The sequence below is a fragment of the Thunnus albacares genome, chromosome 23, assembly GCF_914725855.1.
Source record: "Thunnus albacares chromosome 23, fThuAlb1.1, whole genome shotgun sequence".
NCBI classification, from domain to species: domain Eukaryota; kingdom Metazoa; phylum Chordata; class Actinopteri; order Scombriformes; family Scombridae; genus Thunnus; species Thunnus albacares.
The window spans coordinates 2264246-2280245 of NC_058128.1; the positions used below are offsets into that span (position 1 = coordinate 2264246).

General features: G+C 40.1%; 1 protein-coding gene across 2 annotated transcripts in view; it reads left to right on the forward strand.

Moving 5' to 3' along the window:
• Positions 1 to 16000, forward strand: part of LOC122975247 (potassium voltage-gated channel subfamily A member 1) — a 63206-nt gene that overhangs the window by 8641 nt on the left and 38565 nt on the right. The window contains exon 1 of one of the 2 annotated variants that reach the window (XM_044343593.1): positions 11293 to 14560. The exons of the other annotated variant lie outside the window; for it this stretch is intronic. Within the exon in view, the coding sequence (XP_044199528.1) occupies positions 11932 to 13650 (1719 nt within the window). The 5' untranslated portion in view covers positions 11293 to 11931 and the 3' untranslated portion in view covers positions 13651 to 14560. Of the gene's footprint in view, positions 1 to 11292; positions 14561 to 16000 lie in introns of those variants that run through there. 2 annotated transcript variants of the gene reach the window in all.

Below are 16000 nucleotides of genomic sequence, written 5' to 3' on the forward strand. Positions count from 1 at the left end.
GTTTTATTTTGAAATACTTCAGTGTGCTCTGTGGATTGAGCAGAGTAACGTTTCCATCCAGATTTAGTGCAACTTTTATCTGAATTCCCAGAAAATCATCAAAAGAAAATATGAATTAAAGTTTGTTTCCATCCACTGCTGTTGATATTAACAGCAGGTGGCGCTAATTCTTCAGTCGCTGCCATTAAACCGTCGCAGAAGAAGAAGACACAATGAGGTGACGTCATTAAAAGAGCGACAGTAAAAGCTCAAACGATGGAAAACATGATGGAAATATGACGTTTGTGTTAGTTTCATGTATTGATGTGAGGAAGGTTACAGTCTCCTCATCATCGCTCCGCACAGATCTGATGTTTTCAGCTCTTCAGTGATGTTTGAGTCACATGATTCATGTACGTCATCGTTTATTCACTCAGTCTGTTTACATTTTTCATCCACATGACTACTTTTACACCTCAGACAGCAGGAATATTGATATGTTTAGAGATTATTTTTTGAATTTTCAGCAGGTAAAATAACACAAACCGGTTTTTGCACAGCGAACATGAGGCTTTCAGGCCTCCGGGGAGTCTGTGGCCTCAGGGCAGAAAGCATGAAAAGCACGCAAAGACACCGAAACATCTAAAAGAAAACTATCTGCATGGCTACACAACACCATGTTTAACCTTCAAACTGCCCTTTAAAGCAGAGAGAGGACTGGAGCCGGCCCTCACAGAGATAGAAGATCACACACACACACACACACACACACGGTGAGGAGGAGGAGGAGGCAGATAGATAGGAGCCCATTTTAAACCGCTGCCATCTTGACACTGATGGCCAATTCTCCAAAGCAGAATGTGAGCACGCTCAGATTGTTCCCCTGCATGACGACGGCCGCAGCCACTCGCTGCTTTTTCTGTGAGAATCAGGAACGACGAGCGAGGAAATAACGTGACGCCGACGACACGTTGACAGAGACGCCTTCACCGATGTGACGAAAATATCTGTAGATGGTTGCGTGCAAGTCAGGAGCTGAACGTGTTTTTTTTTTTTTTAGATGACATCAGATTGTATAAATGTTTTTGCTGGTTTGGGCTGAATGTGAACTTGGCCTCCTCCTACACATCAGCATCTGTTCAAATGCTTGCTGGCAAATCTCGCCGCAGCCGAGAATCACCAATCACCACTTTACTGATTTCAAAAAAAAAAAAAAAAAAAAGGGTCCTCTCCCTAGCAACGCCGCTGCGACCTCATCAAAATACATATATGGTGTTTTAAATCCCTTCTCTGCTATATTTCACAGCACTGATTTACAAATCCATTTAGCAGCAACTGCAGCCTTTTCTCCACATAATCTGTGAGCATGTTTTTAAGCTGCGAGAGGAAACTGTTACTTTAAATGACTGGCACGCATGACGTGGTGTCCTTGATTTTCCTGCTTGCACATGTCCTCTCTGTGTGTTATTATGCAGGCATCTGCTGTCAAGACTTCTTAAACTCATCGCAGCGTTCCTCCCCGCTCTCCCCTCCACGCCACTGTCTCCATACAGCCGCCCTGAGCCCCCTTCTGTTTCCACAAACACACACATGCAGAGTTGAACACGGTGAGGACACACAGCAGGGAAGCACACACACACTCTCACACACACACATACACGGATATGATGGGAGGTTGGTGATGCTCCCTCAGGTGTTGGGGGAGTCTGACTCAGGCCTACTGTCAGCCCCGCAGCGCCGCTCGTCTCCTCACATGCACCAAATCTGACGTTTCACTGCTACTGTACCCGACACTCACAAATAACAACACATTTAGGAACAAATCTCTGCCTCCTCTGTGATGGTGGCTGACAGGTGCATTAAAAGGACACGACATGACATCGTCCCTCCTCCTGGTGACGTTAACGTTTCGCTAACGAGTTTTAATGCTGCGGTTAGAGTCAGGTATCAGGAGTTATGTGTCGATGTGTGACTTCTGACTCTGTCTGTCTCACTCCGCTTCGAGCTCATTGGTTCCTACAGAAGATCTTATATATAGTTTAGTAATTTCCTAAAACAGCTGGAAACTAGTTTTTAAACAGATAAACAGGAGGAAATAGAGCATTTGTCGGGGACTATTTTCAGTGGCGGATGAATCCACATTTGGTGCTTCAGTGAGTGTTTCTGGCAATTTACAACAGATACTAAAGTTTCTAAGAAGATAAATTCAAACCACATTGGTGACAAATATCCACTGGATGAATCGGCACAAAATTTGGTACAAATCTTCATCGTCGTTCCCAGACAATGAATCCGACTGACTTTGGTGATCCGCTGACTTTTCCTCTCGCACCACCATGAGGTTGACTTTTGTGGTCAGAATATCTCGACACCTACTGGATGGATTGTCATGAAATACTTTGATGCTCTGACTTTTCATTTAGCGTCATCATCAGATCAAAATTTCTGTCCAATACTTTGGTTTATGACTAAATACCTGCTAAACTAGCGTCTTTCCCATCAGCCGCAGTTGTACTTTGTGGTTACTGCTAATTAGCAAATGTTAGCATGCGAAAACACTAAACCAACATGTTGAACAAGGTAAACATTACATGTGCTAAACGTCAACATGTTAGCATTTTGAGCATGTTAGCTCACTGATGTTAGCATTTAGTGCTAGTACAGCCCCACAGAGCTGCTAGCATGGCTTGTTATTTGCTGCATTGTAGAGCTAAAATGATTAGTATTTCATTTATGTATTTGTTTATTTATAAGGGACAATGCACATGAATCAATAATGACGTTTTGACAAGTTGAAAATAATTGCATCCGGGTTAGCTCAACAGCTAATTTGCACCTGTAGTCCTGACTCAATCTAATAATTTATTGTATAGATTAATAGATTAGCCCATCATCATCTGTTTTGATAATCTAATAGTCTTTAAAGTCATTTTTGAAGCAAGAAATCTCCCATTTTCTTGTTTGAGCTTCATTAATCGTGTGGATTGGCTGCTTTTATCAGTTTTATATGATAGTAAACTGAATATGTTTGAGGTTTAGACCATCAGACGGACAAAACAAGATATCTGAAAACGTCACCTTTGCCTTTAAGAAACTGTAACAGGTACAAGTTTGTGTTTTCTGGCTTTTTTTTAGGCCAAACAGTTAGTTGTTAATGAAAATAATTGTTAGCTTTCTATTGCTTAGACATCAGTAAGTACAGTTAAATCACAAAGTAGCTTTCCAAAATCAAATTAATGACATTTTTATAGTATTATTTGTTTTTTTTTATTGTGCTCATTTTACCTTTTATTGCTTCTAATCCCCAAATTTCCTCCCAGAACTTTGAAACTCGGGACATTTGTCCACTTTTGGACACTAAACAAAATCAGAGAGTGCAACATATGAGATGCTGATGTCATTTCATCTCTCAAATATACACTGCTGAGTCTTTATAGCTCAACATCCTTAAAAAGGTTAAGCTGTAAATTAGCAGACAAATCCTGTTAATATGTTTTATGTTTCTGTATTTGTGGACAAACCAAGAAAAGAACGCCACCCACTGAAGCTGAAACTGAAGAAAATGTAATATTTAAGAATTTCTACCTTATAATAATAATAATTACAAATTTGAACACACTCGTTATCTGCAGGTCTGTTTCTTCTTCTGCGCTCTGACCTTCAGTGTGACTGAGGTGAGCTGCGGCGGTGATGTACGGCTGTTGTGGGTTTTTTTTTTTTTTTTCATGCCTGGAAAACACTTTAGAAAACCTTGTTGTTATCAGCCGCAGCAGCTCTGAACTGTGCCTCTGTAATTAGAGAGCTAATTTGTGAGCTGCAGTCGTTATGGATGCTGGTTGTTAGTGGTTACCTGTTGTTATGGTTACCGTTTCCCTCTGTAACTGCCAACAAGACCTCGAGTACCAAAGAGTGGAACTCAGCTCTCTCCATCTCCCACACACACACACACACCTTAACCACAACACTTTCCCTTATTTAGCATTTATAAGTCCTATATAATCAATTAATAAATGGTTTATAACACACTATATTGTGATTTTATTGCACCTCAGAACCTCATAGAAACAAGAATGGGGTTGAAATGGTTGAAGTGCTTGAATTTGACGCTTCAAATTTATATTTTTTAACCCTATTCAGGCTGTATTTGTGTCTGTAGGGGAGGTGTCAGTGGTTTTAATACAGTCCCTCTCTGTATGTGGCTCATTTTTCACCTCCATCCCAGTAAATAATTACAGCTGCAATGAGTGACTGCTTTTCAGTGAACTTGCTGCTCCTCCTGTCATTTCACGCCCTTGTATTTTAAAGTGGATCTCTGGGTTTTTTTTCCTTCTACTACAAAAAGTCAGTTTTTACTAATCTGACAGATGGAGACATGCTAACACCAACATATCAACCTGTTTGGGAACAGAAAAAAATAAAAGCATCAGGAGAGCATAACAACCCCTAGAAATGACGTTTATACGTGACTAAACTGCAACAGCAAATATGTTTTCTTAGAAACGTAACGCTGCTGAATTACGTTCTCTCTCAACATCATGAAAAAAATGTTGTTAATTAGTGTATTTGGCAAGTATCAAAAATGTTGAATGTGAATTGTTTTTTTCCCACCAAAATATCAGCTGGTAGAAACTAAAGCGAGGTGAAAGTGTTTGTGGTTGTGTTCAGACTCTGGCAGCACCTGGTTCAGGTCAGAGACAGATCCTGGTCTCTAAAGATGTTTCTGAACATTTAAGCCACAGCAGCATCTTTCACTAACCTGAACCAAACCTGAACACTAAGGATGTTCAGAGAGCCCAGTATTTGTATTTGTATCTGTATTTGTTGAGGCAGCAAAATTATTTGTGTTTGTATTCGAATAAAAGTGGAAAGAGGCTTAAAAATCCTGTTTTTGTTTTTATTACGCTTTTAATTTTAGAAAATTAAAGTGTTACAATAAGTGTTCATGAAGCGTGTGTCAGTAGTTCAGCTTTATCTCTGGGGAACACTCCCAACTCTGGGACTGATGTCCAAATTAGGAAATGTGCGTCATGTTGCAGGTGGATGTGACTCCCCTCACTGAGACCTGCTGATAGACGTCACAGCGGAGCAGAGGAGAGACACTGAGATAGTGATGTAACCGACCTGCATGCTGGTAGTTGACATGGTTTATTTTTCTTCCTGAAAACAAATAGTTTTTAAAATATTTGTAAACCCCCCCCCCCCCCACTATTTGTGCTTTGCTGAATAATGTATTTGTATTCGGGAACACCCCTACTAGTTTGTTGTGCTACAAATCACAACCTCTGGACTTAGAACAGAAGTTCTTTGAGAAATGTAAAATGTAGAACAAACACAGGACTCAGGATGTCTCTGCTGTCAGAGTCCTGCATCTTGTAGCCCCCCCCCCCCCCCCATCCACCGGACCTCCTCCCTCCCACTGCAGAGACACATAGAAATGTAGCTTCATTCATTCGAAGAAACGCTAACCGTGAACATCATCCACGCTTTTGTCAACGCAAACGTAATTCACAAATAAATTTGTCGTATATGAGCTTCATTTCTAGGAGACGGGGTTGCATCAGCTATGGTTTTATGTATATTTGTTAACATTTGAATCAGCTGTTAGCAGCTCCTGTTTGCAGTGTAACATCACTGGATCACTGTGATACTGAAGAAAACTTACAAATGTGATGATGCTCTGGTTTCTAAGCGGATTTATGGAAGTTTATTGGCGATGGACATTAGAGATAATGATCTGCTTGGCAAGTGTAAGTTACACTGAATGATATCTATATGTGCTTCATGTCCGTATGTTCAGATTTGACTTCAGAGCTTCTCACAGCACCTAAACGCACCATTTATCCGTCTTATGTTAGTCTGAACGATGGCAGTGTTTCTTTCAAGTGCTTCCCCAAAAAAATGAACAATACAAAACAAATTCATGTAGAACAAATGTTTAATCGTATTTGGATTCAGGGACATACATAATGTGCACACACTTAATATAACAAATACATCCGCTGTTTTCTTGTGTCCTTGTTTACTGTTCATGCCCCCCCCCCCCCCCCCCCCCCACCCCTCCGATGTAAAACCTCACAGCAGGACGCTACAGTTTCACGTTTGCGAAGACGTCCTCGTCCGCATGCATGACGAATATAAAGTTTATTGTAAAAACATCCTAATGGCTGTATCCAGTGCGTGAAATTGCAGCGTTGCCAGTGGCCAGTCACACAGTGAGATGTTGGCGAGTTATTATTCATGGCTGCAGTCTGAGGACAGTGCTCTAATCCAGGGGCGGGGAGATGCACATAGTTCTTATCATGATGAGGCTGGGGCATTAGATAAGAAAAAGGATAAATATAGTGCTCGTGCTTTGTTTTCCTAATCCACCCACGGGGCTAAGAAACTAACCTTTTAAATAGGTCACCTTCTCTGCTTTTAGAAACGCACTCAGGCTCTCTGTGTCCACTGGCTTTATGTGTGTGTGTGTGTGTGTGTGTGTGTGTGTGTGTGTGTGTGTGTGTGTGTGTGTGCTTGTCCTTTGTAGGAGCCAGTTTAAGTTTCGGATGCTCAGAGTGAGTACATTTTAGTTGGTCCTCTCTTAAAGGGCCAGTTCACCCGAATAACACACTTACAAAAAAAAAATATGACCATCATGTTAGTGCAGCCGATGATTATAACACGTATGTTTCATATCTCTGCTGAGTAAAATGTCATCATAACTGACAGAAATAATCACCAAGATGAAATGAAGGACATAGACATGATTCAGAGTCATTTAAATTGCATCGTTTTTCAGCAGAAACAAGCAGTGAACACAACTCATATCATCAGCTTTTAAGTTGATATGTTGAACTTGTTAGCGAACAGTTGTTTATTTCCACATCCAGCAGTTACGGAGCAACATTATCATTCATGTAGAGTTGTGTTTCTGTCCACCTGGTGAATGTAAGTCCAATATTCACTCTCTTTTAGCTCTGTTTTTGTTCTCCACCAACTCCTGAGGGAAATATCTGGCTCTTTAGCTGCTAAATGCTCCACTATGTTCACCAGCTAGTCTACAGCTAACTGTGTCTGTTTGCTGTTTTGGTGCTGAGCAGGTAGTGTACAGTGGCTTTTTACAGCTTTTTCTCTGAAAACGACGTTATAAGAGCGCTGAGAGTGAACCAGAACAGTAAAGTTTCAGCCGGACAGATAAACAATGAGCTTAAACTCACTATAAAGCTCTGTAAAGCCGAGAGGAGCTGCAGAGTCACTGATAATTCTCTGTAGGTTCATCACTACGAGCCAAACACATTACACACTGACACATCAGACAGTGGGGTTATGAAAAATATTGATTATAGCTGCTTTAAGTTGACAAATTATGTCTCAGAAATATGGGAAAGAAGGCAAGATGGATTAAAATCAAGCAGTCTTCTTCTTTGGTGGCTTTGCTGGCACATTGCTGTGTTTCTTTGTGCGTTACTGCCACCTAAAGGTTAGTGGAATAGTCTGAAACGACTGGCGGGATTGTGTGTTGCAAAACAAAACAAAGACCCGCCCATGAAAAAACTGCTACTAAAGGTAACAAAACTCCACAGGGTCCCTGTATGTATGAAGGTGGAGTCGGGATGTGGTTAACCTAGCTTAGCATAAAGACTGGAAACAGCTTGCTTGTGTCCAAAGTTCAACAAACAAGATACAACATATCAATTAGTGAGCTTTAGTGTTGGTTGAACCAGGCTAACTGTTTCCCTCTGCTTCCAGTCTTCATGCTAAGCTATGCTAACCGCACTATACTATAATGTACTATAATATGTGTATTTCAAAAAATAAAAACTATCTATACTATTCATCAGTCATCACTATAAAAATGAAACCTAGTTTATCCAGAACAATATTTACATTTTAAAGTGTTTTTATGTTACAGTTTTATTAATACAATTAGAAGATTGCGTCTATTTACCACCTTTAAGAAATAATAATAATACACCTAATAATAATTACGAGACGCAGCTTTCATAATTATGTGATCCATTTTCTTAAAAATAAAAGAAATCTGTATGTTAAACACCAAATGGATAAAAAAAACTTTATACAGAAGTTGCAAACAAAATAAATCAATGAATGTATCACAAATCTTTGTTCTAATGATTGTAAAAAAACACTATAAACAAGTTAGAGTAGGTCTATAAAAAATCATTCATTAACCATATTTTAAGTTTGATTATTGATTAAAGAATCTGAAATCGGGATTTTGTTTTTCTTTGCTTGTGTCTGTGTTTTATAAGTTACTAATAAAAAATAATAAAAGTCATGTGAGCAGGACCAGCAGATAGAAAATGAGTGTATCTGAACGTGTGTGTGTGTGTGTGTGTGTGTGTGTGTGTGTGTGTGTGTGTGTGTCGTGGTAAAGAAAAGCCCTGTTCATCTCCTTCAAACATCCGGAGAAGCAGCGGAGTGCAGAGAGTGGCCCCGGGGCCCCCCCGACCCTCCGTCCACAGAAGAGAAGAGGACACAAAGGCAACAAAAAGACCACAAATGAAAGAGAAGAAACCATGGATGTCATCGTGTGGAAAGGCGGCCTTTGTGCTCAGCCTGTAAGAAGATGGATTTGTGTGCATTAAGGATGTCGCCGTGTGCACACAAAATGTACCTTAAAACAGCAGAAAGACCAGCTGATGTTACATAAGATTCATGGAGAGAGTATGATGGTGGGGCGTTACGGTGTACAGGATAACCTGATTTAAATAACGGACGTACTGGAGGATGCTGCTCTCGAGAAGATGACACCAGTGACAGTGTGTTATCTGAAAATACACACTGTGTCGGTGTAATCTAATAGACTGATAGATAGAGTCCTACTTCTACGGCCGTATTACGTGATCCCAGTATGTATATACTGTATATATTATGTGTTGTATATATTATTTGTCTCAAAAAGAAGAGAGTTCTTTATTAATTTATTAATCCCAAAGGGAAAGTTGCACCGCAATAAATCACAAAAACAATGAGGCGGGTAAAAGATAAATGTAATTAACAGCTAAATTATGTATAATAACTAAATAGACTGAATAAAATATGTAAAAATAAAATTAGAATAGACAATGAAGATAGAAAAACAACTAGATGATACTATGTGCAATACCAAATAATAATGTCAGAGTCAGAGATGGAAAACACCCAAAGTACTTCACAGTTTTAAAATTGATTTAAAAATGTCATTTTTTTGGTTTTTGTTTATAAATAATGACACACACACAAAATCCCCAATGCATTAAATGAGTAGGAAAAACACTGTGCTGATAAAATTAAGGGTGTCTTACATCTTAAAAGTTCTTTATTTGTGCATGTAATCCCTTAAAAATCCCTTAACAGTACAATCCATTCAATATCTCCATGATTTTATGTGACAAAACAGAAAAGATGTGTAACATGATAATAATAAACTTTATTTTATAGCACCTTTACATGAAATGCAGCTCAAGGTGTACTTCATATAAACCTCATAAAAACATTAAACACACTTTAAAGCGTGTACACAAGCAATAAAATACAATAAAACTGAATAAAAAAATAAGATAAAATATTTCAGTGACATTCAATAAAATCAGCACAACAATACAAATGTAAATTGTCTTAAAAGCAAGATTAAAAGGTCTTAAAACGTTTCTTAAAGGAAGTTGTTTCTTAAGTTTTGGCAGCAGCAAATTAATTTGTAAATTAAGGGGAAGTCATGAATCCCTTAAAATCTACTGAAGCCATTTTATAATCAAGTTGTTTTAAAGGGTTTATGTTTTACTGTTTGAAATTAATGGACAAGTTAAAGGACCAATGTGTAGAATTTAGTGGCGTCTAGCGGAACAAACCTGGAATATAATATTCACCAGCATGTTTTAATTAGTGTATAATCACCTGAAAATAAGAATCATTGTGTTTTCGTTACCTTGAACCTTTATATCTATATAGTAGGGATGTGCAGAGAGCCCAGTATTTGTATTTGTATCTGTATTTGTTGAAGTGGAAAGAGGCTTAAGTGTTTATGAATAAACTACCTTATGAAGGAGGTCCCCACAACGGGTCTTTAACTGGAGTCTCCCAGATCATAGACCTAGATCTAGATCTATTTATATAGAGACAGCACAGCGTGTTACGTGTAGGGAAGAACTTCAAAGGTGATTCTTGCTTTAAACTTTTCATTTATTGCCTATTTTTTTACAACCTAACTTTGTGGAAAGGAGAAGGGGAACAACAGGTTATGGAGAGTCCCTTGAGAGCACTTTGCTTGTGTCAGTAGCTCAGTTTTATCTCTGGGGAACACCCCCAAATCCGGGAGTGATGTCCAAATTAGGCAATGTGCGTCATGTTGCAGGTGGATGTGACTCCCCTTGTTGAGACCTGCTGATAGACGTCACAGCGGAGCAGAGGAGAGACACTGAGATAGCGATGTAACCAACCTGTGTGCTGGTATTTGACGTTTTCTTTCCTGAAGACAAATAATTTTAAAAATATTTGTATGACACAAATATTCGTAAAAAAACCCCAAACACTAATTGTGCTTTGCTGAATAACATATTTGTATTCAGGCACATCCCTAGTAGACAGGGAGCGGGTCCTCTTCCACAGAGGCCACCATGTTGCACTGCCATGTATCTACAGTAGCCCAGAACGGACAAATACTGGCTCTAGAGAGGGCCTTTTGCACTTTTAGTGAGTTTCGTGTCCACCGTATGTTTGGAAGGGGAGGGGGGTGTTATGTTATTTTGCAGTGGTGGGAGGTAACAAAGTACATTTACTCAAGTACTGAACTTAAGTACAGTTTTGAGGTACTTGAGGATACTTCCACTCTACTACATTTCATATTTATTATTAATTTATTGTATTTATTGATATTGATTATTGTTAATTCACAAACAATATTATTATATTATTATATATTGATTATAAGTATGTATTTGTGTTTGTATATAATGTTTATAGGCTGTATGTAAGAAAAGAAAATAATTACATATTTTTAAAAATATATATATATAAAATGCGCAAAGTAAAATATATATAAAATACAATTTATCTATATACAATTGAATCCTTTTTCTTTTTTATAACACTGAACAATAACTTTATTGATACTTTAGGTAAATTTTGCAACTAATACTTATACTTATGTATTTGAATGCAATACTTTTATTTATTTATTTATTGGTTTATTTAACAAGCACAGTGTACATTAATAAACATTGCTGTAAAAGCAGAGTTAGCTAAGAGGCTGTTTTTCATTTGTAGTCTCTGGACAGATGTTACAGAGTCACCTGGAAAATGAAAATAAGATTTTAAATTACAATGTTTTGTATTTACTCATAATAGAGTATTTTTATACTGTGGTTTTGCTACATTTTCACAAGTAAAACATCTCAAAACTTCTTCCACCACTGATATTTTGTCTCTCTAAACGAATGAAAATTACACTTGAGAACCCATCAGACCACAGTGTGACGATGGGACCATGTGCGCGCACTTTGTTATCGTAAAGCCACAATAACTGAGCGCGTCCCCGCCCCTAGAGAGAGAGAGAGAGAGAGAGAGAGAGAGAGAGAGAGAGAGAGAGAGAGAGAGAGGATGACAGCTTGTCTCACACCCACAGACATTTTCAGAGGCAGCTAAACGGTCTGAACAGCACTTTTGACGTCAGGAATAATCATTACAGCCTACTCTCTCTCATCCGGGTCTTCTTCTTCTCCTCTTCTCTTGTGGTTTTAATATTTACTTCATCCAGAGCAGCGGCGGCTTAAAGCCTTAACAACAACAACAACAGCAACAACACATGAATACACGTAAAGAGGAGCTGCGGCTGCAGGAGCACCGGCCGTGATTTCACCCGCTCCGTATCCATCAGCAGCACGTTATTTGTGAACTTACATCGGAGAGGATGCTTGCGTTTCTGCTCAACAAGTCTCTTCTGTTTCTGACACATTAACTGTTGATGGCTGCGGAATGGAGATAGCCTTGGTGAGTTTTGAGAACGGCGGCGCTAAAGGGAGCGGCGGCGGTGGAGGCAACAATGCCGAGGAGAGCTGCCGGAACGCGCTGGATGTCCCTCAGTCGGGTTTCGTTCAAACTGGACTTGGAGAGGACTTCAGTAAAGAGCTGAACACCCGGGGGAGTCCTCATCATCATCATCATCAGCAGCCGCTTCAGCAGCAGAGCTCCTGGAAAATCAACGACATGAACAACACTTTCAGCTGCAGCGAGAACGCCATGGATGCGCTTTTACGCGCGGACCACAGTCCCCATCTGTTCGACGAGGACATGCTGGACATGGACATGGACACGGAAAGCAACGAGAGGGTGCTCATCAACATCGCTGGGCTGAGGTACGAGACCCAGCTGGGCACCCTGAACCAGTTCCCGGACACTTTACTGGGAGACCCCGCGAAGAGGATAAAATACTTCGACCCGCTCCGGAACGAGTACTTTTTCGACCGCAACAGACCGAGTTTTGACGGGATTTTATACTTTTATCAGTCCGGTGGGAAGATCCGGAGACCTGTCAATGTGTCAATCGATGTGTTTGCAGATGAGATTAGGTTTTATCAGCTGGGGGAGGAGGCCATGGAGAGGTTCCGTGAGGATGAGGGCTTTATAAAAGAGGAAGAGAAGCCGCTGCCTCAGAATGAGTTCCAGAAACAGGTCTGGCTTATATTCGAGTATCCGGAGAGCTCCAGTCCGGCCCGGGGCATCGCCATCGTGTCCGTGATCGTTATCACCATATCCATCATCACCTTCTGCCTGGAGACGCTGCCAGAGTTCAGGGATGAGAGGGAGCTACCGGTCACCAGCCGGCTGGACAACAGCACCGCGCCCCGGCCGTCCCTCACCTTCACAGACCCCTTCTTCATCATAGAGACCACATGCGTCATTTGGTTCACTTTCGAGCTGTTCGTGCGCTTCTTCGCGTGCCCCAGCAAGTCGGAGTTCTCCAAGACCATCATGAACATCATCGACATCATGTCCATCATGCCTTACTTCATCACAGTGGGCACGGAGCTGGCGGAGCAGCAGGGTCAGGAGCACCAGAACGGCCAGCAGGCCATGTCTCTGGCCATCCTGCGAGTCATCCGCCTGGTCCGCGTCTTCCGGATCTTCAAGCTCTCCAGGCACTCCAAGGGGCTGCAGATCCTGGGTCAGACGCTGAAAGCCAGCATGCGGGAGCTCGGCCTGCTCATCTTCTTCCTCTTCATTGGAGTCATCCTCTTCTCCAGCGCCGTGTACTTCGCAGAGGCGGACGAACCGGAGTCTCACTTCTCCAGCATCCCCGATGCCTTCTGGTGGGCCGTGGTCACCATGACAACCGTGGGCTACGGCGACATGAGGCCGGTGACCGTCGGGGGGAAGATCGTGGGCTCTCTGTGCGCCATCGCTGGCGTGCTCACCATCGCGCTGCCGGTGCCGGTCATCGTATCAAACTTCAACTACTTCTACCACCGAGAGACGGACCAGGACCAGTCCTCCCTGAAGGACGAGCCCAATTGTGGCCGAGACAGCCCGGAACTGAAACGCAAAGGGAGTAAATCATCCAACAAGTCTCAGGATGTGGAGAACAACGACGCGGGCGCTTCGGTGGAGAAGGCGAATATCAAAGCGAACAGCAGCATTGACTTCAAAAGATCCCTTTACGCTTTCTGCTTGGACACACGGGAGACGGACCTGTAGTCCAGTGTTCTACTTCTTCACCTCTTTAACTGTTAGAGCCCATAGTTGTGTAGAATAAACCCCCATTAATGGGCTCTTAAGTCTTTGCACATAGCAGTCGGAGGATCAACACATTGCAATCCTGAAAAGTTTTAAGAGCGACGGGGGTTGATTTATAAAAAGCACATTTTAATCCCCCTCATCTGGTAAGCACATCCGTTAGAAAAAACTGAGGAGTTATGAACAAACACACAGTGCATGTGATGCAACACAGTGGCCCTTTAAAGTAGGAACACCTACAAAACTACATCAAACTCATGGATGAATTAGTGTGGGGGAAAATAGGACATCCAGCCTATGCTACAGATAATCAAGGACAAGCAGGACTTGGAATAATTACTTGACATCACGAGAGGATTAACAGGACCAACCAGACTCTTGTACATAATGTAGGAAACAGTCCATATTCAGTAGTGCAACAAAAGAAAAAAGCCAAATTTTATTTTTCATACCTACCCTATATTTAGTCATTATGTTTACGCTGAAAAGTTGCATTAATGCATCAGCAAATGTGTACATATTTCCCACAGGCCTACTATTTATGAATTGGATTATGGTGTTATTATAGTTTTGGAGAAAAAATAACTATTTTTTGAGATGCAGACACCTGTTCCCTCCACTCAGGTTCTGTCAAAGAAGTGAGTTCTTTCCTTTTTCTAAGTGAGAGTTGATTCGCTCTCAGAGGACCTAAAGAGAAGATTTTTACATGCTGAACAAACAGCCTTGTTATTGAAATTAAATAAACTAAAGAACATTTTGAATTTAAAAAAAAAAAAAAGGACATAACATGGAAGTAACTGAGGGAATGATAGCCAAGAAAAAGAGGACAGCGCAGAGACCATCTGGAGAGATCAAGCAACACAGATACCAGGTTAGTGTCACAGAGCAATAATATGTGATTGTTTCTTTTTAAAAAACATATTCTGGGTTTATAATGTGTTTTTATGTGATGGAACCTCTCAGCGATCGATCAGATTTGTGCAGATGAGAAGCAGTTTTGTCATAAATGTTACTCTGTTCAGTGAGGAGCTGTTCTTTCAGCACCACAGACATGGCTCCTCACTGTATGGAGTAACATTTGTCACAAAATTAAATCTGCATGTTTGAGTTCTATAACTGAATTATTTAACATCTACACTATGGCAGCTACCACCCATTATTTTCATTGTAATCTACAAAAATGTCAGGAAACACTAAAGGTGCCTGTTAGAACTGCTTAAAGCCAAAAGTGACGTCTTCACATGTCTTCTTTTGTTCGACCAACGGTCCAAAACCAGAAGAAAATGAATTTGGAGTGATATAAAACAGAGAAAGCAACATATTCTCACAATTTGAGAACCTAAAACCAGAGAATATTTGGCATTTTTGTTTAAAAATGACCTAAATGATAATTTGATTATCAAAATAGTTGGCAATACATTTTAAGTTGATCGACTAATCGAATCAGCACTACACTACCTACTGCAGCCTGACTCATCCTAGATTTTTGAGGCCAATTTTGACAAAAGTATATTGTCCAATATTCATTTTTTTCATAAACATAAATATTTTTTAACAAGAATTTCTTACAGGTTTGGTTATTAAAAATATTGTGACCAAGATATTAGATTGGATTCAAATGTTAATGTCATTGCACACACTAAGTACCGATACATAAAATGCAGTTTAGCATCTATCCAGATAGTATAAACAGCAGCAAAAGTGTGTATAGGTACATATCAATATAAACAAATGTACAGAATGAATGATAAACCAACATGGTATTGATAGTAGGAGGGGATATTACTGTTATATATACAAAATAAACACAACTACATACATGATGATGTCTGCAGTGAAGCTATGATTTCTACAGTATGAACAGAAACCAATAAATAGTACATACTATATATTTAGTATAGTAAACTATTTATACTCAGTATACTGTACTGAATGAAGGGAAAATTTTACAGATGAAAGATAAACATCACAGTCCTCTGGTGGCTAAACTATGCACTGGAGACACTTTCTAAATAACTGTAAGCATTTGACAAAATAATTTCACCATGAGGTCCATTCAGCTGTTCTGGTGCTTTCAGTCACATCACATGTTCTTCATCAGCAGATAGCGATCGTTCAGTTGTCATGGAATTGTAGATTTAATTCAAATTTCCCTTTTTCCTGAGTATTTTGAGGACCTGTTGCGCATGCTAGCTTAAAAGTTCATTCATGACCTTGGAAACTTTTAAACTCTTCCTGAAACATTTAACTTTTCTGTTCTGACATTTATTGTTATTTATCAGGCAACATATGTGTAAATAGTGATGTAACT